Source organism: Podarcis pityusensis, assembly GCF_964106645.2.
Source record: "Podarcis pityusensis genome assembly, chromosome: 14".
In the NCBI taxonomy this organism is placed as follows: Eukaryota; Metazoa; Chordata; class Lepidosauria; order Squamata; family Lacertidae; genus Podarcis; species Podarcis pityusensis.
In genome coordinates, this window is record NC_138039.1 from 25,627,199 (window position 1) to 25,649,049 (window position 21,851).

At 49.5% G+C, this 21,851-nt stretch overlaps 2 protein-coding genes across 5 annotated transcripts in view; both read left to right on the forward strand.

Annotated features, from left to right (window-relative positions):
• Positions 1-1,869: 1,869 nt before the first annotated feature.
• On the forward strand, positions 1,870-10,667 carry LOC308462496 (interleukin-9 receptor-like). Of its 3 annotated transcripts, XM_080980179.1 has the most exons (9): positions 1,870-2,412; positions 3,177-3,272; positions 4,933-5,056; positions 5,714-5,901; positions 6,226-6,374; positions 7,139-7,316; positions 7,829-7,943; positions 8,585-8,669; positions 9,760-10,667. In XM_080980179.1, exons 2-9 carry the CDS (start codon positions 3,191-3,193, stop codon positions 10,294-10,296), a joined length of 1,458 nt encoding a protein of 485 aa, XP_080836305.1. In that variant the 5' UTR covers positions 1,870-2,412; positions 3,177-3,190; the 3' UTR covers positions 10,297-10,667. The 3 variants fall into 3 exon arrangements, with proteins under 3 accessions (XP_080836305.1, XP_080836303.1, XP_080836304.1); XM_080980177.1 differs by lacking the exons at positions 1,870-2,412; positions 3,177-3,272; positions 4,933-5,056 and having other exon boundaries at positions 5,067-5,901; XM_080980178.1 differs by lacking the exons at positions 1,870-2,412; positions 3,177-3,272; positions 4,933-5,056 and having other exon boundaries at positions 5,067-5,901; positions 7,142-7,316.
• Positions 10,668-13,746: 3,079 nt separating this feature from the next.
• Positions 13,747-21,851, forward strand: part of PDPK1 (3-phosphoinositide dependent protein kinase 1) — a 42,999-nt gene continuing 34,894 nt past the window's right edge. The window contains exons 1-5 of one of the 2 annotated variants that reach the window (XM_080980175.1): positions 13,747-14,398; positions 18,306-18,560; positions 19,362-19,404; positions 19,616-19,753; positions 21,005-21,149. In XM_080980175.1, coding sequence (XP_080836301.1) covers positions 14,375-14,398; positions 18,306-18,560; positions 19,362-19,404; positions 19,616-19,753; positions 21,005-21,149 — 605 coding nt within the window. In that variant the 5' untranslated portion in view covers positions 13,747-14,374. The remainder of the gene's footprint in view (positions 14,399-18,305; positions 18,561-19,361; positions 19,405-19,615; positions 19,754-21,004; positions 21,150-21,851) is intronic. The other variant, XM_080980173.1, reaches the window with a different exon arrangement.

Consider the following 21,851-nt stretch of genomic DNA (forward strand, 5'->3'; position numbering starts at 1 on the left):
TTTTTGGGTTACGGACCACACCAAACCCGGAAGTACCGGAACGGGTTAATTGACGAGTTTTGATCCTCGTGCATGCGCAGGAGCACTAAATCACACTTTGCACATGCGCAGAAGCACCAAATTGTGTCATGCACGTGCGCAGATGCAACGCTGCAGGTTGCGAACGTGCCTCCCGCACGGATCACGTTCGCAACCCGAGGCATGACTGTACACACAAATACAATAATACATACATCAACAATACAAAATTATACACATTCAAAACATTCCAGCAGTATTACGAACCAAACACATTAGTGTTTCTACAAAAAAAATTAAGACAAAAATGCCCAAGCAGCATCTTCACTTTAAAAGTATCCCAGGGTGGGGCAAGGCAGGTGGAAAAAGCTGAGGCCCCTAGATGGTCCCAGCAGCCTCTCCCCTGGAGCCTCTTCAGATGCCTGTTGCCAAGGGAAACCTTCAAGACAATATAGTCTGAAGGCAGTTCCAAAGCGAAGGGACCACTGGATCAAGCTTTTCCTGGGTGCCCTGGAGTGGCCCAGTGAGCCCAGCTCCTTCCAAGCATCACTTGGCCCCCCAACCACAACATAATTTCCACTCTCCCTCTGCTGGCCATCTTCTTTCCCCTCGGAAGGGCTTGGCTGCCTGGGCCTAAAGTTCCTCCAGGAGGCAGAAGCAGTCAAGAAATCCCCTGCTGCTGAGCTGGGCTGCAGTCTCTGCTGCACTGGTCTTTCCCAGCCTGGCAGAGCAGGATCCTTTCACTGGGGACTGATGTCCACAGCCTTGCCTCAAGCCACCTGCCATCCCCCACTGGCCTGGACTAACACTTGTCTGTAGAGGCCGCCTGACGCAGCCTCCCCACCCCTGTTGCCAGAGAAAAGGCAGGGGCCCTTTCCTGCCCCAACACCTCCCTCCCTGGCATACACCCAAGGTCATCTTTCTTCATCCTGAAAGACTCTCCTGCCTTGGGAGGATGCAAGAGGCGCATCCTACTTGGAACTGTTATGGATGAGCCATCAGAGGAAGTGTCTGGAGCAGAGGAGCTGGACACTGCTGGGCTCTGCTCCAGAAGAGAGGGGTGGATTTGCAAACCGGTATCCCTTCCAGGGCACCTGGGCTGCAGGTGTTTCAGGGGAAGCAGTCCCTGTTGGGTTCTGGTCACCCCATGGACCTATAGCTAACAAGGAAGAGTTGATTTAACAGGGCAGCCCGACAGGGAACCTTGTGTGTGTGCTGCAAAAACACAGGGTCCCTGCAGGACAAGAGGATGCCCAGGCAGCTGCACTTGCCAGTTCAACGGTTGCAGCTGCGCAGCTTCAGCTGTCTGTCTGTGAGCTTTCCTCCCTTCCTTCCTTCCTTCCTTCCTTCCTTCCTTCCTTCCTTCCCTGAGAGACCCTTTGCCTAGCCACAACCCCTTTGGGCTACTTCTTTTCCACCTGACTGGGTGGAATTTAGACACATTTTAAAAAACACAGTGAAAATGCTTTTTTGAAAAAGCGTTTTGAAAAATATATTCAATCTGCCATAAGCTCATCTAGTGTAAAATTTGTATAATGCACTTCAAATACACTTAAAACATTATATTTGCAGCTATACAGCCGAGTCCTGGAGTCTTCACTGGTGCTCTTTCTCCCTTTCCAGGCTGCAAGGATGGCTCTGGATGGCTCCCTCCTTTCTCCAGGGAGACAGCCTTCCACTGTGGGCATGACCGGCCCAATATGTTCAACTGCCTGCCTGTGGCAAAGAAGGAAAGATGGAACGCCCCCCCCATCCCATGTACAGAAGACGACTGGACTGGCAGCTGACTCTTAATTCAGCCTTCCACACCATACTTGACACAGCAGACCAGATCCAATTTTCTGGACAAGTCACGCAGCAACAGGGGAATGGCTTGGAGGAGGGAGGAGGGCTTTAGATGAAAATGTGGGGGCTGCTGCCCCACCCCAGCATCTGCCACCTGAGGCAATTGCCTCAGTTTGCTTAATGGTTGGGCCAGCCCTGTTTTGGGATCAGAACCACAGGTGTCTCCACAACCTCCTTACATGAGGTAGCAAAAATGTAGGGCAAAAAACAAGGCTCAGGCAGGTTTCAGGGCACATGGCTCATGCCTGGGGACCCACAGGGTTAATGCCTCAAAACCCCTCAAAATCGGTTTGACAATCTCCATAGCCTGCCAAACTTATCGCCAACATCTGCCTCAATAGAAAAGACACCTCCTCCTGCCTGGTAAACAAACTGTTCTTTCTAAACAGCCCAGGGGCCAAGACGGAGCAAATTGCCACTGGAGCAGCTCCAGGAGAAGAAGAGCCACAGAGTCCATCTGCAGCCACAGAGTCCTGCCATTGCTTTCGGAACTGCTTTTCTGCCTCCCACGAAATCCATCCATAGAGAGAGACCCCAAAGGAGCTCCGGGTAAGAGTCACATTGGGTCTGGTCAAGGCACAGAGGAGAGCAGATATAATTTATAATTTATATAATAGTTGTGATCAATGGGGCTTCCTTTCATGTTAGCGTCCAGGAGATTTCAGCCTGGGTGGTATAAGAATTCCCCCCCCCCCAATTACTGGGAGTCCTTTGGGTCCTTTTGAGGCTCTGTTACAGGGCAGACAGAGATGCAATTATAACATATATATATATATAATTACTGTACTTTTCTGTGTGTAAGACTAGGTTTTTTTTTTACTTTAAAATAAGGTTAAAAATCTGGGGGCATCTTATACATGGATAGTGCATATGCCCATTTTCTAAATTTGGGGTCCCCAAAAGTTGGGGATGTCTTATACATGGAAAAATACGGTATATTATATCAAATATATAATATAGATAGATGTAGATATACAGCAAGTCCCCATCACAACTGAGATGGCTGTAGCTGTTAAGGAATGTTCTATAAGATGGGGGGGGGGAGTTCTGCATCCCCCCATGTTCACCACTGTCCTGCATAACACACAGTAACAACAGCCTTCCGTGGGAACAAGGCAGGTGAAACAGCTCTTCTGAATCCATCCTGTCTCCCTCTCTGGGGCTTGGCATGCCATGTGCAGGATGAGCTTCCTGGCCCCATTGCTACAGAGAGTCCTTAGTGCCTCGCCATCAGAAGTCACTTTCCATCTGCAAGAAGAGGAGCTGGCTTAGCAGTGGCTTGACAGGGCCCCTTCTGTCCTTCTGTTTTCTAGGAGTCCTTCTGGCCATGGGGGATGGCTGTCGGACCACCTGCCTGTTGCAGGTGCTCCTCCTCCCTCTCTTTGCGGCTGAGGAAATGCAGCAAACAGGTAGGTGGGGGGGGCGGTTCTTGGCCACCAAATGGACCCACAGAGAATGGGATGTACGTCTGAGGACCTGTGACCAGAGCGGAGCCCAAGAGGCACCACAAGGTCTCTCAGGACATCTCCTGCTCTCAGTGCTTGTGAATGTGTTAGGGTTTAACTTAAAAGCAGTTGGAGTGGGGGGCAGAGGTTCAATTTTGTCCAGAAAAGCAGCGTTGAAGGAGGGGGTAGTGTCTTTAATTCTCCACCTCAACAGGCCATTTTCCAGATTAAAATGCTGCTGTTCACCCTATTGTGGGTCAGGGAGACATATCCAGACCCATCTCTGGGCTTCTTTTCTGGCTTTGGCCCCTTTGAGAAAGGGGGACGTTCCCTAGGGTCTTTGCTGTTTTCTTTACAGAGTCCCCTTTCTACATTTGTTTAGATTTTTGATGTAATACAGTGGTACCTCGGGTTACATATGCTTCAGGTTACATATGCTTCAGGTTACAGACTCCGCTAACCCAGAAATAGTGCTTCAGGTTAAGAACTTTGCTTCAGGATGAGAACAGAAATCGTGCTCCGGCGGCGCGGCGGCAGCGGGAGGCCCCATTAGCTAAAGTGGTGCTTCAGGTTAAGAACAGTTTCAGGTTAAGAACAGACCTCCAGAACGAATTAAGTTCTTAACCCGAGGTACCACTATATATGTATTCCACCTTTCCAACCACATGTGTTGAGCTCAAAGTGACTCACAATAATACCAGTTAAGAAACAACAAACAATGCAATCACTGTACAGTCAAAGCTCTGTTGTTGAACGTAATCCGTTCTGGAAGACAGTTCGACTTCTGAAATGTTCGACAACTGAGGATCAAAGGGTGGTTAGCAAAGTCAATGGAGAAAAAAGAACAAAACTCCCCAGAAGCTGTTTGGCTTTCTAAAATCGTTTGAAACCGGAGCAGTTACTTCCAGGTTTTCAGCATTCGGGAGCTGAAACGTACAATAACGGAGGCGTTCAGGAACCAAGGTTTGGCTGTAATATCAAACACAGTAGCGTATGACAAAACAAATTCATCAAGATGATTTAATAAAGTAATTCAAAATATCAGAAAGAGCTGCTGAGCACCAGCCCTGTACTAGATGACACCCTCTCTCTGAGAAAGGGCTTTTTCTTCATCCAGTGCAGTGGACAGGGCATGCTCAGACACAGGTGAGAAGCAGGAGGTTGCAGAAGAAAACACAAGGGCATAGCAGCTTGTCCACTGAAATCCCCAAATCAGATCTCTCCTCCAGAAACCTCCCAGCAACCCAGAGGGGCAGATTGCTCCTTTCATCTTCTGCTCAAGGCAGCAATGCTTCTTAATGCCAGCTGCTGGAAACCACAGTTTGGAGGAGTGCTGCTTATGGGCTTCTTCGCTTTGGAGCATTTAGTTGGCCACTGTGAGAACCAGAGGCTGAACTAGATGAACCACTGGCTTCATCCAGCTGCAGGGCTCACTTTGTGTTCTTATGCTCTTGTCCCCAAAGCATCTGCAACCTCTTCTCTTCTTCCCAGTGCCACCTCATGGCACAATTGGAATAAACACAAGCCAAAGTTCAGGAGGGAGGGCGGGAGTGGTGCTGGACTGATGAAGGTGCGGCTGGCTTCTAACGGTGCCATTTCCCCCCTTTTCTCTGTCTCCTGGCAGGGCTCTCCAACAACAGTGTGCGGTGCCTGAACAATTATGGGTCGCAGGGCCGCAGGGTGAACTGCACATGGCACCGCCGTGACACGATCCTGGGAGAAGGACCCTTCCACCTCAATTTCTCTGAGTAAGGGCAGGGACACCAAGCCCTGGTCCCTGCTGGGGTGACTGAGGGCTGGCAGGAGCCAGGTTTCTTGCAGGGTGGCTCTGGGTTCCCGGGCAGTGTATCTCTCATTTGTGGTTGCAAGCTGTGGGGAAAAGGAGATGCCTGCACAGTCCAGGGGATGTTGGTGATTGATGGGTTTCAGGAGCCAGAGAGCAGACTTCCTAGGACTTTGGCTAGAGCACAAGGGGCAAAAAGCAACAGCCACAGCAGGGTATATCTTCTTGGGAGAAAATGCCCATGGTGCTAGGCACAACCACAGAGTCAAAGGCTGCTCTGCCCAATACCACGCCCATCCCAGCCCCCAGAGGTTTGTCTGAGTCCCTTCCCTGGTGGCACCTCCGGGCAATCCTTAATTTCTCCAAGGTGCACCTTTAGATTTTCAGGTTGCATGGAAACAAATCCCTGTCCCTCCCTCCTTTCATCCCTTTCGGACACACAGTTAGACACTTCGGTCAGGAAGTTCAGGTATGTGAGTGTTGTGATAGGAGTTACTCTCCATATGCTCAGAGGCACTCTCTCCTTCCTCTTATGGCAACCGGCCACATTCCCCCAGCCATGCTTCATGCTGGGCGGCCACCCCAAGGAAGGACCTTCTTCCTCCTCTCCTCTGTTTTGCAGCCTCCTTGGTCTCAACAGTGACCTCATCTGCCATCTCTCTGAGGAGGCCCTGGACCAGTTCAGCTGCTCTGTGAATAGTGAAGAGGGCGAGTTCACAGAGAACGATGAGTACAGCGTCTCCTTGTATGCCTCCTCCTCCTCCGGAAACGGACTCATCGTCTTTGCGATGTATGAGCCCAGGCTGCACAGTGAGTCTTCTTGCATGTGGAAGGACTGACTCAAACTTCTCCAGGACGGAAGAGTGGCCATGGTTGGAGGCAAGGGTCCTTGTGTCCTCCAGCTGTTGGGGACAGTCTGTTTGCCCCCAGCCTTTTCCCTCCCCTTCACCTCTCTTTCTGAGCTTTTTCCAGCCCTGGACATCCTGGTGAGCCCTGCTGAGTTCTCCCTGAGCAGCAGCAGCTCCTTGGAGGATGTCCCAGGAGTGCGCACATACACACTGTGTTGCTTTTGGGTGGGTGGGGGTCTTCTTGGCTCCCAGTAGCACCTCCTCTCCGCTCTCTATCTCTTTCCAGTCAAATGTGAGCCACCGTTTGACCTGCAGAGCAACATGAGTTCCAGCAAGTGCTGGATGCAGTGGAGGAGGCCAGAGGCCTATGAAGACATTTTCCTGGACGACTGGCAATGGGAACTGGCATTCAAGACCACAGAAGCACCCTGGGAGGTAAGAGGCCACTGAAATGGGCTGAAAGTGGGAGGCATTTCACCACCTCTTGCCTTCTCAAGGATCACAATGCCCTGGAGGATAGGAGACAGGAGGGCTCTTGGCTGACACACAGCACAGAGACGTCTGGTCAAGGTTTGCACACTGACGGGGATGGCAAATGGCTGAGCAGCAGGGATATCTACAACTGAGAAAATAGGGTTGTATGGAAGCACAAGCAAACGTTGAGTCTGAACAAGCTGTTAGCGGCATAAGGTCTCCACCCGGAAGCCCCCATCTCCTTCTGGCATTTGCTATGACTTACAGGGCCTGCCCAACTGAATTCTGTCTAATGGGATCATTGCTTGTGCTCCGATCCTTCACAGCAGAAACAGAACAAGGTCTGGGTCAACAAAGAAATGCGGGTGGCGGGTGGCACTGTGGGTTAAACCACAGAGCCTAGGGTTGTTCGGTCCCTGCTCTTGCCAACCTAGCAGTTTGAAAGCACATCAAAGTGCAAGTAGATAAATAGGTACCACTCTGGTGGGAAGGTAAACGGCATTTCCGTGCGCTGCTCTGGTTCGCCAGAAGCGGCTTAGTCATGCTGGCCACATGACCTGGAAGCTGTACGCTGGCTCCCTCAGCCAGTAAAGCGAGATGAGCACCGCAACCCCAGAGTCGTCCACAACTGGACCTAATGGTCAGGGCTCCCTTTACCTTTTACAGGGCCTGTCCAACTGAATTCTGTCTAATGGGATCATTGCTTGTGCTCCAATCCTTCACAGCAGGCACAGAACAAGGTCTGGGTTAATAAAGAAACATGGGTGGAAATTGAGGGCTTCGAGTTCGAGTCTGGCGTAGAGTACGTGGCAAGAATTCGCTGCAAAACTCCAGATGTGAATATGCACTACAGAAGCCAGTGGAGTCCATGGAGCGCCACCACCAAGTGGAAAGCCCCCCCAGGTCTGGTACAAAGCTGTGCTGCATTTGATGTGCCACACACCCAGGTCCACACACATACAAATTCCACTTCTCTTGCTTGCACTCATTTGTGTCATAGGTTTTGTTTTTCTTAAGCTCAAAGGAAATTACAACTCACAAAACAAAGCCCCCCCCCCCCCATTTGAAAAAACAGGGTCACATCTCTTGGGGGGGAAGGTCTTTGGTGTTTCTCAGAACTAGTCAGGTGAGCTTCTCAAGGGACAGATTTTTAAAATCTGCCTTCCCGGGCAAGACACAGACTCTCTGTGGCTACCAGTTTCATCCCCCAAAGATTTATTTAGTATTTTACTGGAGCTGAATATATCCCACACACCACACAGGCTGAATAAGCTCTTGGTGAAATGTGTGTCTGCTTGTTTGCCATTTCAAAGTGAAACCTACAAAAAGGCAACTGTGCTCATTCCTTCGGTTGCCAGCTCCTTTTCTGGCAAACCGAGGGCAATCCTCCACTGTACTGATGATTCTATCCACAGGCAACGGGCAGCAGCAACATCGGGAGTCCCACCTCCTGAAGCATGTGTTCAATCTGCTCTTTCTCTGCCTGGGCATCCTGCTGTTCCTGCTCCTGGTACTCACAATCTTCTGGAGGTATATCACTCACTCATTCATTCATTCATTTCGCCTGGAGATGTTGCATACAGACAGCCAGGAGGGCCCAGGCACCAGTATTTGTGTTTTGCTCATCACATGAGGTCAGAGAAGGAGTTGGGGTCTCTGGCCCAGGCTTTGCTACCCTGAGTTGCAGTCCCTGGTGCCCACACAATGTGCCTAGTGCATGCACAAGCACAGAAAACAGAGACAAAGGAAAGGGAGGCTTTTGTGGTTCCCACAGCAGGAAAGGGGTATCTGTCGCATAAAAGGCACACAGAGTACAGTATATCTATCTCCTTCTGCCCTGCCCTGAAGTGGGATTGGGTGTGGCTGATGCTCAGCCTTTTGTGTGCATGGAGGCACCAATTCCTTCAGTTGCGTGAACGCCTGCCCTTCTAGGGCATTTGCATACAACCAGACTCTACTCTCCAGCTCTAAATTGGCCCAGCAGGTGGGCAGGAGTTTGCCTGTGCTTTCTCTTTTCCTCACTGGGGTTGACATGCACCAAGGAGGTGGAATAGGGGCAGAAGGAGGAGACAATTATTTGTACACCACCAGCATCCAGGAAGATGGACTGTGGGAGGCTGGAAGAAGAGAAGGGGTATTTTCCCATGGGCTGTGGTTCTCTCTTTCCACAGGTCCAAGGGCCATTGCAGCGCAAACATCCCCAGCCCAGCGGCTTATTTCCAGCCCCTTTATCTCTCACACAGTGGGGATTTCAAGGTAACAACCATGATCTCAGGAGCAGTCAGATAGAACCTGATGATGGCTGAGTACCAAGCCAGGGAGGGTGGGGTGTAATTCTCAGGCTGCCATGGAGAAGTGGGCCTCCCATCCTTTCAGAAGAGAAGGGGGTTTCAGCTGCAGAGATGGCTTCCTGGGCAAGGTTTTGGTATTGTCGTCTGGGAGTCTTCCTGGTCCCTCTCTGGTAGTGGTGGCAGATGTGGGTGTCAGGCTGGCAGCTTTGTGGCCTAGGCAGGACCTGGCCTCCTCACCTGAAGGCAGGTTGTAAACTGCTTGGAGAATTCTTTGGAATAATAATAATAGTAACAATAATAATTTTATTATTTGTACCCCACCCATCTGAATGGGTTGCCCCAGCCAGTCTGAGTGGCTTCCAGCATATATAAAAACATAATAAAACATTAAACATTAAAAACTTCCCTATGCAGGGCTGCTTTCAGATGTCTTCTAAAGGTTTTATAGTTACTTACTGTATCTCCTTGACATCTGGTGGGAGGGCGTTCCACAGGGTGGATGCCACTACTGAGAAAGCCTTTCCTTGTTCCCTATAACCTCACTTCTCGCAGTGAGGGAACCGCCGAAGGCCCTCAGCGCTAGATTTCAGTGTCCAGGCTGAACAATGGGAGTGGAGACACTCCTTCAGGTACAGAGGGCCAAGGCCGCTTAGAGCTTTAAAGGTCAGCACCAGCACTTTGATTTTTGTTTGAAAACGTACTGGGAGCCAATGTAGGTATTTCAGGATCAGTGCGTATAGTCCCAGCGGCCGCTCCTGGTCACCAGTCCAGCTGCTGCATTCTGGATTAGTTGTAGTTTCCGAAATGTAGTTTTGGAAATCTGAAGCAGCGCACAAATCATGTAAATAAAAGAAACTAATCTCAACCAACCAAGTTCTCCAGGTGTCTAGGGATGAATATACACACACACCCTGCAAGTAGCAGGAAGCCCAAAAAGAGGTGCACACTGACTCTAGCAGTAGCCGAGGGGGCAGCAGGATCATGCCCATGCTGGCTTCCGGCATGGAAAGCCATTCCAGGTGGGGAACCTGAGGCTATTTTCTGCTCTCTTCCAGCGCTGGGCTGGCCTGGCAGAAAAGACCGGTAGCAACGAGGACAAGGAGATGCCCTGGGACCACAGCAAGGGGGGCGAGGAGGATAAAGCCCCCCCAGCAGGCATTTCCCGGCTTTCCTTCTGCCAGCCGCTGCCAGAGGATGAGGCCCTGTCCAAAGAGAGCAGTTGCCCCCCGCCTGAGATGCCAGACTATCAACATATGGCCAGCAAACAGAGAGGCCTCGAGGAAGACCTGAAACAGCCACAGCCTGAAGCAGAGGCACCCCTTCCCTCTGGGGAAACAGAGCAGGAGAGCTCTTCTTCTTTGCCATGCGAGTGGGGCTTCGCCTTCCAAGAACAGGGCTCACTGGAGACGGAGACACCTGCCCTCCTCCTCCTCTTTGGCAGCAATGATTACTGCGCCTTGGGAGGTGACCACAGCCAGCCAGGCTCCAGGCCTGCTGCTGAGCAGCTGCTGCAAAGCATCTCAGCATGGGGGCCGGGCCAGGCTGCAAAGGACTCCCCCCAGGCTGTTCTGGGCCCCACTAGCCATGTCTGACCCCCACCCACAGATCAAGGCGAGCCCTGTTGCCCTGACCATGGCTGGGCTGAGGTCTTGATGGATGGATATTTCCCCAGTGGGGCTGGACAAAAGACTGTCAGTGTGACTTGATGACTGGGCCTCTCTCTTGTCTGGCCTTGGAAGGGGGCATCCCTGGAAGAAAGGAGGCAGAGGAGCATTTGGGAGCTGCGTTGCAGTGGGAGACTCAGAGCTGATAGTTGGAGTATGTGCAGCTGGGTTGGCAGGGGGTAGTACAGTGTTGGAGAGCAGATGCAAAAACCACAACACGGCGGCTTCCTTTCTTGAGGTGCCTGCTTCTTTCCAGTGAGTTCTGCTTGCAACTGCAATAAAGTCACACTCAGAACAGATGCCCTTTGCGTTCTCTGTTCCCTGTCCCCCACCAGAACCCTGCAGTGCTGCTGCTGCTGCTGCTGCCACCCCTTGGGAAAGGTGATGGAGTGGTGACTCACAGGCCCAGCCTTCCTGGGCATCTGAGGTTGCTGGGCCTGGTAGCTGCCACCCACAACAAAAGGCAAGAAGATCAAGGAGCCAGGGAGGGTTGAGCTGTATCCTTGAAACAGCTCTTGGTGCAGTTTCTTGTATTGCAGGGGGTGTTAATATCTGCAAATCCACCAGAGAATTCAAGCATCCATCAGATTCCATTGGTCTCCGAAGGCTGACCATTTCAAGTTCCTCCGGCACTGCAGCATGCAGTAGCTGCCTTCAGCCCAAACCTCACCAGGGAATGCTCTGTCGGTGATGATGGATTCACAATAAGCCCCCCCCCCTTACAGTGTGTGAAGCCCATCCCCAGCCATATGTGCTGGCCCAGTGATGTGCCAAGACAGCTTCGTGGTTATCATATGGGCCATGAAGTCCTAGGCTGGCCCATCTGAGGCAGCCTCAGCATGGACATTGAAGCCGCCAAAACTGCCATGAAGGGATTCTCCAACACCACATTCAAGACTACCTCCGTCAGCTCGCTTCCATTCCCATGGAGGTCAGAGGAAAAACACTCTCCCCACCCTCACCCCCGCCGAATTGCTATTTATCAGGTATGAGGAACTGGTTAGTCTTGGCCTTGTCTTTCCCGGGTGGGAGGGGTTTCACAACAGGCACTATCAGCCTAAATTAGATTGTGTTGCCTCCAGTGTGAGAGTGGCCAACTGCAAACTCAAAATGACCCAAGCTGGGGCTGTTTATCGTCCATCACTGCTGCCAGGAAGGATGTTTTATTATCTGTGTGGTGCAGCAGCAGTGGCAGCAGCAACACACATCTCTGCAGACTTCTTCAATGCTGCTGTGAGGGAGGGCAGCAATCAGTAGATCAATGCTGAAAGCACCCCCCCCCCAAATGATAATCTTGCCTTAAGCAAATGAAAGCAGCATCATGCAAGTCTTTTGCTGGAGGTTGGGGGAGAGGGAGAGGGCCGACCAGCCTTTGGCAACTGTGCTTCCTTTCTCTTAGACCTTCTTCACTCTGCTCAATAATTCTTCCCAAGTTGGGAGGCAAGGAGAGTAGTAGGAGGGTGAGATACTGAGACATTTCTAACCCAACGAATGCCAAACACCTTCTCCTCACCTTAGCCCAGCACCTTGCAGCCTTGAGCAGATGCCTGCCTCACTCAACCCCATCCCTTCCTGGCATGTGATGCAGCCACAGATGCTAATCAGTTCCAATCAGAGCTCTACTCAGAAGCTGCGATCTGCTCTGCTCAGCATTTTCAAGAAAGATATGTTCAAATCACATGCAAAGATCTAAGCTGGTTAATTGTTTTGAAAGTACAGCCCAGGCTATCTCATGAGTGCAGACATCCGTAGACTAGAGCCCCATACCCTCTGGGGCCAGAAAACCAAAAGGCCTAAAAGGCCAGAAAACCACTTAGATGTTCTCCTGCCACGAGTTGAGATGGCTGAGTCGAGAGCTGAATCAATGACTTCCAGGTTCACACCCTCAGGACCTATGTTCTATCACTAGACCCTTAGCTATAGTGAAATACGACCATCTTTCGGCCCTGTACCACCCTACACCACCTATGCTCTTTCACTGCATGGACGAAGCCCACAGAGAAGAGGGTGGCATAGTTTCAGGACAGGGTGTGTGTGGGCGGGGGGAGAGGGTCAGGCATTCACATCCAAAGAGAAAGGAAATGGCTGGCCATCATTGTTATCAAACTTTATTTCCTCGTGAAGGAGTGCCCCCTTCCCTCAAGTTACTAGTGTGCCAGAAACTGAATGTTTTCTACATCTTCACTTTAGTTTGGAGTCTGGCACAAGAGCTGTGTTTGTGGCTTTGACAATGATGCCCACTTGGAAATCCAACTAGAGAACCTCTTGAATCCACTTTTGACATCCCATTCCCCACAAAGTGCCTTCAGTGAACCTCTTTTGAATGTGGGATGACTATTCCTTGAAGTTACAAATGCATCCAGTAAGCAGCTCATACAAAAAGGCGACACCTGCTGGTAGTACATTCTTGAAATTACAGAAGTTTAAAGGAAGTAACTGTTTGTGTTTGGTTCCTGCCTGCCTCCATACCCATTATATGGGCTTTTAATGCTGGTGAGCAGAGAAAGAAGCTGAGTGGCTCTCCACTCCAACCTATTCCATGTGCTCTCCTATTGGATCACTGCTGGGATGACCAGTGGGTGTATGCTTCTGAATAGCACCAGCTGCTAGAAACTGCAGGTGGGCTGGTACACCAGGGTCCTGCTTGAGAGCTTTGCTTTGGGGCATCCGATTGGCTTTTGTGAACACAGGAGACTGGGCTAGATGGATCATATATCTAATTTGACAGCTGGGCTCTTCTCTTCAGAGTTCCCCCTCCAGTACAGGAGAAAGGGTATTTTCAGGAGTGCCCCTCCCAAGGAGACCCACTTGGCACTACCACTACCATTTTGGGAGGGGTTTCCAGGCCAAGACTGTTCTTGATTCCCAGACATTTGATGGTTGAGGTCTCTCTTCTGCTGCTGGCAGGTAGTGTTTGCTGAACTGTTATGTCAAGGCTGTTTTGTTGTTTTAAATTTTCAATACCTTACATGATTGTCTTCAGTTGGTATGTATTCTGTTTACCAGCTTTCCAAACACGTGTGTCGGCTGCAGTGTGTGTGTTGCACAAACAGTCCCCGCGCTGCTCCCGGGGCTGGAAAGGGGATAGTTTAACCTCCGGTTTGCTAGTAAAACTTAATGACTGTGTTGCAAAATGATGCATGTCTAAAAAGTGTGTCACCAACATGAAATGTTTGGAAACCTCTGCTGTATACTTTTCTTGTAATGATATAAATAGCAATGAGATCTTTGTGGAATGAGGTGATGAAATAAATATTACAGTATCTTGTTATATCTGATGCTTTCTATTGATGCAAGTAGCCCTGAGAATATATATTGAAGGGTGGTGGACTCGGGGGCTCTTGCACTATCTTTGTGAGGATAAGAACAGCTACAGCGACAGCAGCAGGAGGGTCTCATCGCTGCTGAGGCAGGAAGAGAGCAGACGGAGAAGTCGAGTCCCGGGCCTGAAAGCCTCTTCGCCGCCCTCCGGCTTCCCGACCTCCAGACGAGCCAATGGGAGGAAGGAAGCCACAGGCCAGCTGGCTCCGGGACCTCCGCGGGAGGCGTCCCCAGGCAGCCTCTCTATCGTACCGGTTTGCCACCGTCGAAAGAGGGGAGTGGTGCATCACGGGAAGCGGCGGTTGGAGGCGAACCAGAGGTGTTGTGGGTAAAGCGAGTGGGCGTGGCGCATTGCTTCACTCCCGCTTCCCGCGGAGCCGGCTGGTCAGCTGACCTGCTCCTCTTTCTACTCGCCCCCCGCCCTCCGCCCGGCTTCTTTGGCGCAAGCGCACGACAGTCTCGCGTGAGCCGACGAGACGTGGCTGAGTGCCTCGGCGCCCATCCAGTGCTGAAGGGAGGCGTGCGGAAGTCCCGCCCTCCCCTAGCGGAAGAGGGCATTGTTGTGGCCGACGTCATTCACGGAGGACGCGGGCGTCCCATTGGGTCGGACTCTCTGGTTGGAGCGCGGCCGAGTCGTTCGCTCGCTCGCTCGGAGGGCGGGCAGACGGACGAGCAGCCCGCGCCCATGGCCAGCACCGGCAGCCCCCTGGTAAGCTCCGCGCGGGAGCCGGCGGGGAAGAGGGGAGGAGAGGAGCGGCCGCTTGGCCTGCGCTGCCTTCCGGGAGGCCGCGGCGCGAGCGGGACCTCTGGCGGAGGGAAGGTGGGGTTCGCCGCTCCCCGACCCCGGATCTCCTCTTGGCCAGGGGCTCTGCAGGCGCCTCGGGGTCAGCCTGGGATCCTGGCCGGAGAGGGGCGGGGCCCAGGCTACAGCACGGAAGCGAAAGCTGCGGAGGAGCCGGCCGGGCCCTGACCTCCCCCCCCCCCGGTGTTTGGCCTCCCGTCGTCTTACCTGGATAAGCAGGCAGGCCTCGGCTAGAGCCTGCCTTGTTTTGCGTAGCGGCGCGGGATCCCCGTGAAGTGAGTGCCCCACTTAGGCGTGGAGGGGCGCGCCCATTTGCCCTCGGAATTCCACCTCCTTTCCCCGCCGGCAACGGAGAGGGCAGCTCGTCTTCCGGTGTGCATTGGGTGTTGGCGCCTCCGACTGTCGCGGGCGATACGGAGGTTGCGATTTCGGCTACATTCCGGGCTTAGCATTAGCGATAGAGCAGTGTGTCGCCTTAGCCCACCGTTTTGGGGGCCCTGCTAGTCCTGAGGGATTGAAAAGCTGAATCTTCCAGTGGTCAAAGAAACTTCTTATATATTAGTTAAGGAGCAATTCTGTAAGGCAGACGTCATGCAAAGGATGCCCAGTTGATTTACAGCTGAGGTGAGATCTAATACGCTCAGTCCTTAGGAGGTGCTGCTGTAGAGCAAATTCTTTATTTTTTCAATATATGTGTAGCATTTGATGCTTGTTGTCAGAGGCTTTCATTTTCAGCCTGTTCTACTTCAAATTTGTTTCACATCCTGATTTAAAGTTCTTGAGTAATTGCCGTTCTTCCCAGTAGTTTCGTTGACACAGTTGGCCACCGTCATGCTGTTCATGTGTCATTTAGTAAAAAGTGCCCATTGTTCTGTGGCACCAACTCAACCTATTCCCACTTACTTACAAATACATATCAGCTGGTGAAAACTGGCACAGGACAGGCAGCTACCCGGTCCTCACATTATGTCACATGTGCTTGAGGAAGTGTAGATGTTGTTTCCATATGACCTCTTGTTATCAGCAGAATTAAAAATGCAAATGCCAGCCATGAGTACATATGCCATAGGAGGCATAGAAGACTCCACATTGTATTGAATCAAATAATGACTCATCCAACCAATAATTCCCGGAGCTGGGCAACAGTAGTTGAATGGAACAGAGCCTGGCATTTTTATACATGCAAACCACAAGTTCTAGAACACTTATGGCCTTTTCTGCAGAATTGTGTGACTTTATGCCACCATCAGAGTTCAAACAGGTGTGTAGCAAGGTGTCACAGGTGTGCCTGTGCCCTTTGCACTTTCATCAGCTTACTTGACTTTTCTTAGTACTGTAGAATGACTTAAATGTGAAAATGATTCCAGATTTCTTGTGCAGTTTGTGTGTGCATCTGCCTAGCATCATGTATTGTGTGCAAACAGTGTACACTTGCTTATTCTGTGTTCCCCAGAGATAGGCAGATGTAACACCATCCTAGATCAAACTTCTTGAGCCTGATATCCTCCACATATTTTTATTACAATTCCCATTAGCAGTACCCAGCATGGCTGTGCTGAAATCATAGTCCAAGGCATCAGAAGGGCACCAGGTTGAGGAAGGCTGTCTTAGCTTCTTGGATTATGGCATCCCACATGGTGGGTCTTCTGAGTCCAGGGATGGCTCTGCCTTGAAATTTGTAGGCCCTGTTAAGTTCCATACTGAAGAAGAAGCTCCATTGTATATTGCTAGGGCATGAATTATATATGTCATTGCAAGTAATTATCAGGGGGCACTTTGCCTGCTCTTTGCTGTGAGCATAAAATACTGCACTTGCCAAAATGTTATCATTCTGCTACAAAGCAAACTTGCATTTCACTGGTGATCCTAGACTTCTCAAGGCTGGATGTATGGAGTGGCAGCTGCTGCTGAACTGTATACCATCTATCTGGCTACAGAACTCATTACCTGGGCAAGTCGACCACATGCTGTGACTCCTGAGAGAGCAGGAGGTTCTTTATTTATTATGTTTATTTTTAATTATCTGCTATGTGTATTTTCTCTTGGAACACAATTGTTCTAAATATAAAGCATAATAAAATAGTCATCCCATTAAAATCACATTAAACCTCTTAAAACTAAACAAAACAGTTAAAACAGAAGTGATTAATAAAAGCAACTCTAGTTAATTAAAAACAGTTAGCTTCATGCCATATTGATGCTTTTTTATCTGTGGTTTATTGCTGATATATAGCCTTTGACACAATGAAAATAATGGGCTGGACTCAAAATTCAGGTGGGGGTTGAAACCAGCATAAAATTTCAGTTGCTAGGTAAGTGTAACAAAGGTGTGTGCATTTTAAAAATCATGTTAGAAGTAATAAGCTACAGAAGTAGAGGAACTGTTATCTAGGCAATAGTATTTCTATTCAGTGTGTGTCAGCAGGATTTTTATAACACTTTCAAACCTACGCATACCTGGCCTGGGTACTTTTCTTTGGCATTGGCAAGAGCAAGTGGGACATAGTAAGGCAGCCATTAAAGCCATGGCCCATTACAAGTTAGCTCATTTATTCAGTCTGGAACACTATTTTTACTCTGAAACTGGATTCATACCTAGATGGCAGACCTTGATAAGCTGTTCAGAGGAAATTGAAATGGCGATGTCAAATGGATAGGAATGTTTCAGCCAGTCTGATGTGGAAACTTGGGTTTTCTGAGGAGTCTTGACATCTTATAAACCTCTCTCACCTGAAGAAATAGCAACACTGAAGGAAGGAAAGAATTAATCATTCATTTAATTTCCTTAAAGTTAAGAGTCTAAAGGAAAGTCTGAAAGTTGAACTTGTTGATAATGAAAAGCTTCCTGATATAAATGGGGAAGCTGCTTGACTTTGGATATTTGAATACCTCTCAATGTAAACAATACTGAATTAGATGGACCAATTAGCCTGACTTGGTATCAGTAGTTTCCTGTGTTTCGATGAAAAAACAGGCACCAAGCAATCAGTGAAGCACAATTCCATACATTCACCATAGCAGTCCTCAATATGCTAAGCTTCCAGTCAAAAACATTACTGTTTCTCATAATTATTATTAGAATGTAGTTGGAGGCTACTATTCTACTGTAAGATGACAGAATGACCAGAGGTCCTAGGAGCACATTGTAATAAAATAGTGGAGGAATTGTAAGTTAGTAGGTAGTGTACCTGCTTTGCATGCAGAAGGTCCTATCTTGAGTCTCTGGTGTCTTTGGTTATGTAAGGATATTTTAAAGCCACAAATTGCAGAATTATTATTTCATTTGAGTAAGCTGCTCTTTTCACTGGTTTGCGTGTCAAATATTAAAACGCCAAATCGTTTCAGACTGTTTCAGTTTCTCTCTAGCTAATTGGATGTGTGTGTTAGACTTACCAAGTTCTTCAGGCAGCTTCCGAACTTTGTGGGTTGGATTCCTTTAGCCTTCAGATCTCTGAAGACCTGCTGTGATCTGAAAGACTTTGGCTTTTATAGATTCAAGTATAGGCTGGGACCTTAGGGTGAAGGGTGTGTAATTAATAATAGTAATTATTTGTGAAGCAGTAAGGTGGCAACTCTTGACTCTTGAAATTCAGGTCATGAGGTGGCCATTTTTGTGTGTTTTGTACATGCTTGATCTATGGAATCACAGCAATGTAGCATAGTTGCCATGATCGCCAGTAGGTGCCTGTAGCCCCCCCTTTTTTGTGGGGAGCAGCACTCCTGAACTTTGGCATATTTCCAACTAGTATACGGGGATGTGTGGCTAATAGATTGCAAGCTGCAGCATCATGTACATTCTTTCTCTTTCCTTCAGTACGATGCTGTTCCAATCCAGTCCAGCGTGGTTTTATGTTCCTGCCCATCACCATCAATGGTGAGGAACCAGGCAGATCCCAGCCCTTCACCTGTTGCTGCTCCCTGTGGCAGCAGGCAGGGACTGAGCATGGAGGGCACAACGGCTGAGCCAAGGGGGAGTGAAAAATCCTTGCAGCAACCTCCACAGCCTCGAAAGAAACGCCCAGAGGACTTTAACTTTGTCAAGATTCTGGGCGAAGGGTCTTTCTCAACAGTGAGTATCTACTGCAACTGTGGGTTCTGGGAGTGTCATGGCAGAAGCCAGCCGTTTGGCCTTTGTGTATCATTCAGACAGTTCTCTCCCCCTCCCCCCAGCATTCTCTAAGGAAAGCACTTTGCCCACCAGCTTGCCCGGAGGAAGGTTCTACTTGGCTCTGCAGGAGGTCAGAGAAATAATGTTCACAGCTGTTGGCTGTTATGGTACTTTTTGTCCTCTTGTGGCCCCTGCAGTCTCACACCAGACTTTTAGTGAGATGAGGTTACCACCTCTGTCTGTCCTCATTGAACCCCTGCTGTTGTGCACATGTTCCATTGACAGGTTTTGACTCTCCACCCCTGTGATGTGTCATTGCTTGCTATAGCTGCCCCCCCCCAAAAAAAATCAAAAACAAAAAACCTCTTGGGTACATTAGGATTTCTGGATTTTATGACTTCTTACAAAATGATGGTTTACCCCTTCCCTTCTGGACATATAGGACCAGATTCACCTAACCAAGCACACTAGCAAAGGCCAGTGCAGTGACTCCCACTCCCCCACCCCCCCGAAAAAAATCTGCCCTAGGAAGTTGGGAGAACCCCCCAGAACAGTTCCTACATGTTGTCTTTAGGGAGTGCTGGGAATGTGTATGAGACTGGCTGATGTAACTGGTGTGGATAGAGCAATGGTCCCTTGGGGCCCTGGGCTCCAATGGGCGGAATTCCCCTTTTCCACTCACCCCCTCAGTAGGTTGGAGACCTTTTGTGGGATCTTAGTTGCGTGCAAAACATAAGGCAGTTCTTATTTCCCATTTAACAGGTCTTCTTGGCCAGAGAATTGTCTACCTCCAGAGAATATGCCAGTGAGTAACCCTTTCTTCATTAGGGTGTGGATTTTAGATGGATGATGTCCTGTCCTCATAATGGAGCCAAAGGAAGTCTAGGTTACGCCTGCTGCTGCTTTTGTGGGAAGCTGCTCTCTAAGTGTAGCTTCATAGTCAAGCAGAGCAGATGAGTTTGCAGCTTCACTGTGTATTTCCCAAGTGTGTTGTAACTTATTTGTCTTTTTAAAAGTTAAAATTCTGGAGAAGCGCCACATCATAAAAGAGGGCAAGGTGCCGTGCGTGAATAGGGAGAAAGATATCATGTCTTGCCTGGATCACCCTTTCTTTGTCAATCTCTACTTCACCTTTCAGGATGATGAGAAGCTCTGTATCCTTCTGGATGGAAATATTTCATGGTGATATTTGTTGGGATAATGTGTGTGGAAAAAAGAACCATGTTTCTTCATTTGCTAACTCAATGATGTTTTCCAAATAGTTGTACCAGAATTCATAGGCAGGATACAAATGTGAAAAATCTTGACTCTTGTAAACCTGGCAGAGGACGAATCTTGGGCCCCCCATGGGTATGACAGTGCATTAAGGCACCCCACTCAGCCTCCCTCTCCCACTTTCTATTTTTTAATTGATATTTTTTGTTTGATGAGATTGCCTAGTTTTTGTGGTAGGAGGAGGTTTGTTGTTGTTTTTACTGTGTTTTATTTGTCTCTAGGTGTCTGTGCTTTGCCTTTTAGGTGTATGGGGCTGTTTCTGAATACCACCAGTTTTTCTTCTGTTGAATGTGTATGTTGTGGTGTCCACAAGTTTCTTTTATCTCTAAATGTGCCCCTTGTCCCAAAATGATTGGAGACTAAGTTAACCGCTGCACCATATTGGCCCGAATATAAGCTGCACACTTAAAATTCAAGGTTTATTTACAGGTGCTGGTGCCGGCTGCCCCCCGTTCAGGGCGGTAGTGCCAGGAGGCAGGCATGGAGCGCGCTCAGAGCCCAGCACCAGCACCGGCTTGGGTAGCTGAGTGCCTGCCTCTGAGCTGGTTGGCGGTACGCGTGCTCCCTAGCTTCGTGGGGGGGGGGGAGGCGTGCGCAGGCTAACCAGCTAGGGAACATGCGCAGGCTAACCAGCTAGGGAGTGTGTGCACCGCCAACCAGCTGGGAGGCTGCGCATGCTCCCTAGCTGCTTGGCGGGGGGGGCAGTGGCGTGCCCACCTCCCTGCTGGTTGGTGGTGCGTACGCTCCACCCCCACCGCCAACCAGCTGGGAAGTGGGCATGCCTCTCCCCCCCCATCAAGCAGCTAGGGAGCGCACACTGCCAACTAGCTGGGAGGTGCGCCACTCCCCCCCCCCCCGCCAAACATGCGCTCCCCAGCTGCTTTCAGCAGCATATGGTAAAAAAATCACCAATATAAGCCGTACTTTTAACTTTTCAGGGTCCGAAATTGGGAAAAAAGTGTGGCTTATATTCTGGCCAATACGGTAAATCTTTGGCTGTGTGCAGAGTCCAGCCTTCTCTTTCCAAGCACATCGCCACCTATCCCTTCTAACATTGCCTCAGATTATCTGCATTTGTGTTTTAGGGTCCAGAGATTCACAGTATAAATTATCCTTAACTTAGTGTTCAGATTTTGGTCTTAGCTATGCCAAAAATGGAGAGCTTCTAAAATACATCCGGAAGATTGGCTCATTTGATGAGACATGTACTAGGTTTTATACTGCTGAAATTGTGTCTGCATTAGAGTACTTGCACGGAAAGGGAATCATTCACAGGTAATGTAATGAATTCAAATCCATCTATTCTTGGTTCTTGTTGCTGTTGTCATAGTTACTGTTTGTTGCCCTCCTGATAGATTTCTCCTGGTGGCTCTAAACTCAAAAGTTCCCATAGCAAGCAGGCAAGCAAGCAAGCAAGCAAGCAAGCAAGCAAGCAGTGTCTTAGGTACCTTTGTTGAGACTTCCTGGCTTTCCTGCATTCCTCACCTGTGGTGACACCAGCCTAGTTAATTTGGCACAAGGCATTGGCTGCCTTGGAGTACAAAGTATCCAGCAATGGATGGGGATTTTGAACAGTTGAAATCTTTCTTTCCCTCCCTCTGTCGCCTTTTGCCTTGGTTTTTTTTTTTTTGTAGAGGAGAGGGACGTCCCATTCTGCCAGGTCGCTAGCAGAGTAAATGTAGCGCCTCTTCCGTACTGTTTGCCTGCCTGCAGTAGAAGGCAGAAGAGAAGAACTCAGCATGATCTAACATTCAGATTTGCTCCATGTCTCCCTGCCGCCTAGTCCCCTCCTAATCATTTGGGAAGCAGCTCCCAATACCAGGCAGAGGAGCAGGTAGGAATCTACTTCAAACCTACCAGAACAGGCAGAGACAGTAAGGGCCAATGGACAGGCTTAATTTCCTAGATAGCTGCTGTTACTTTAGAAGCCTGGGGGAGAATCAGCTTTCCATGGTTAGGGCCTTACATTGACAACTC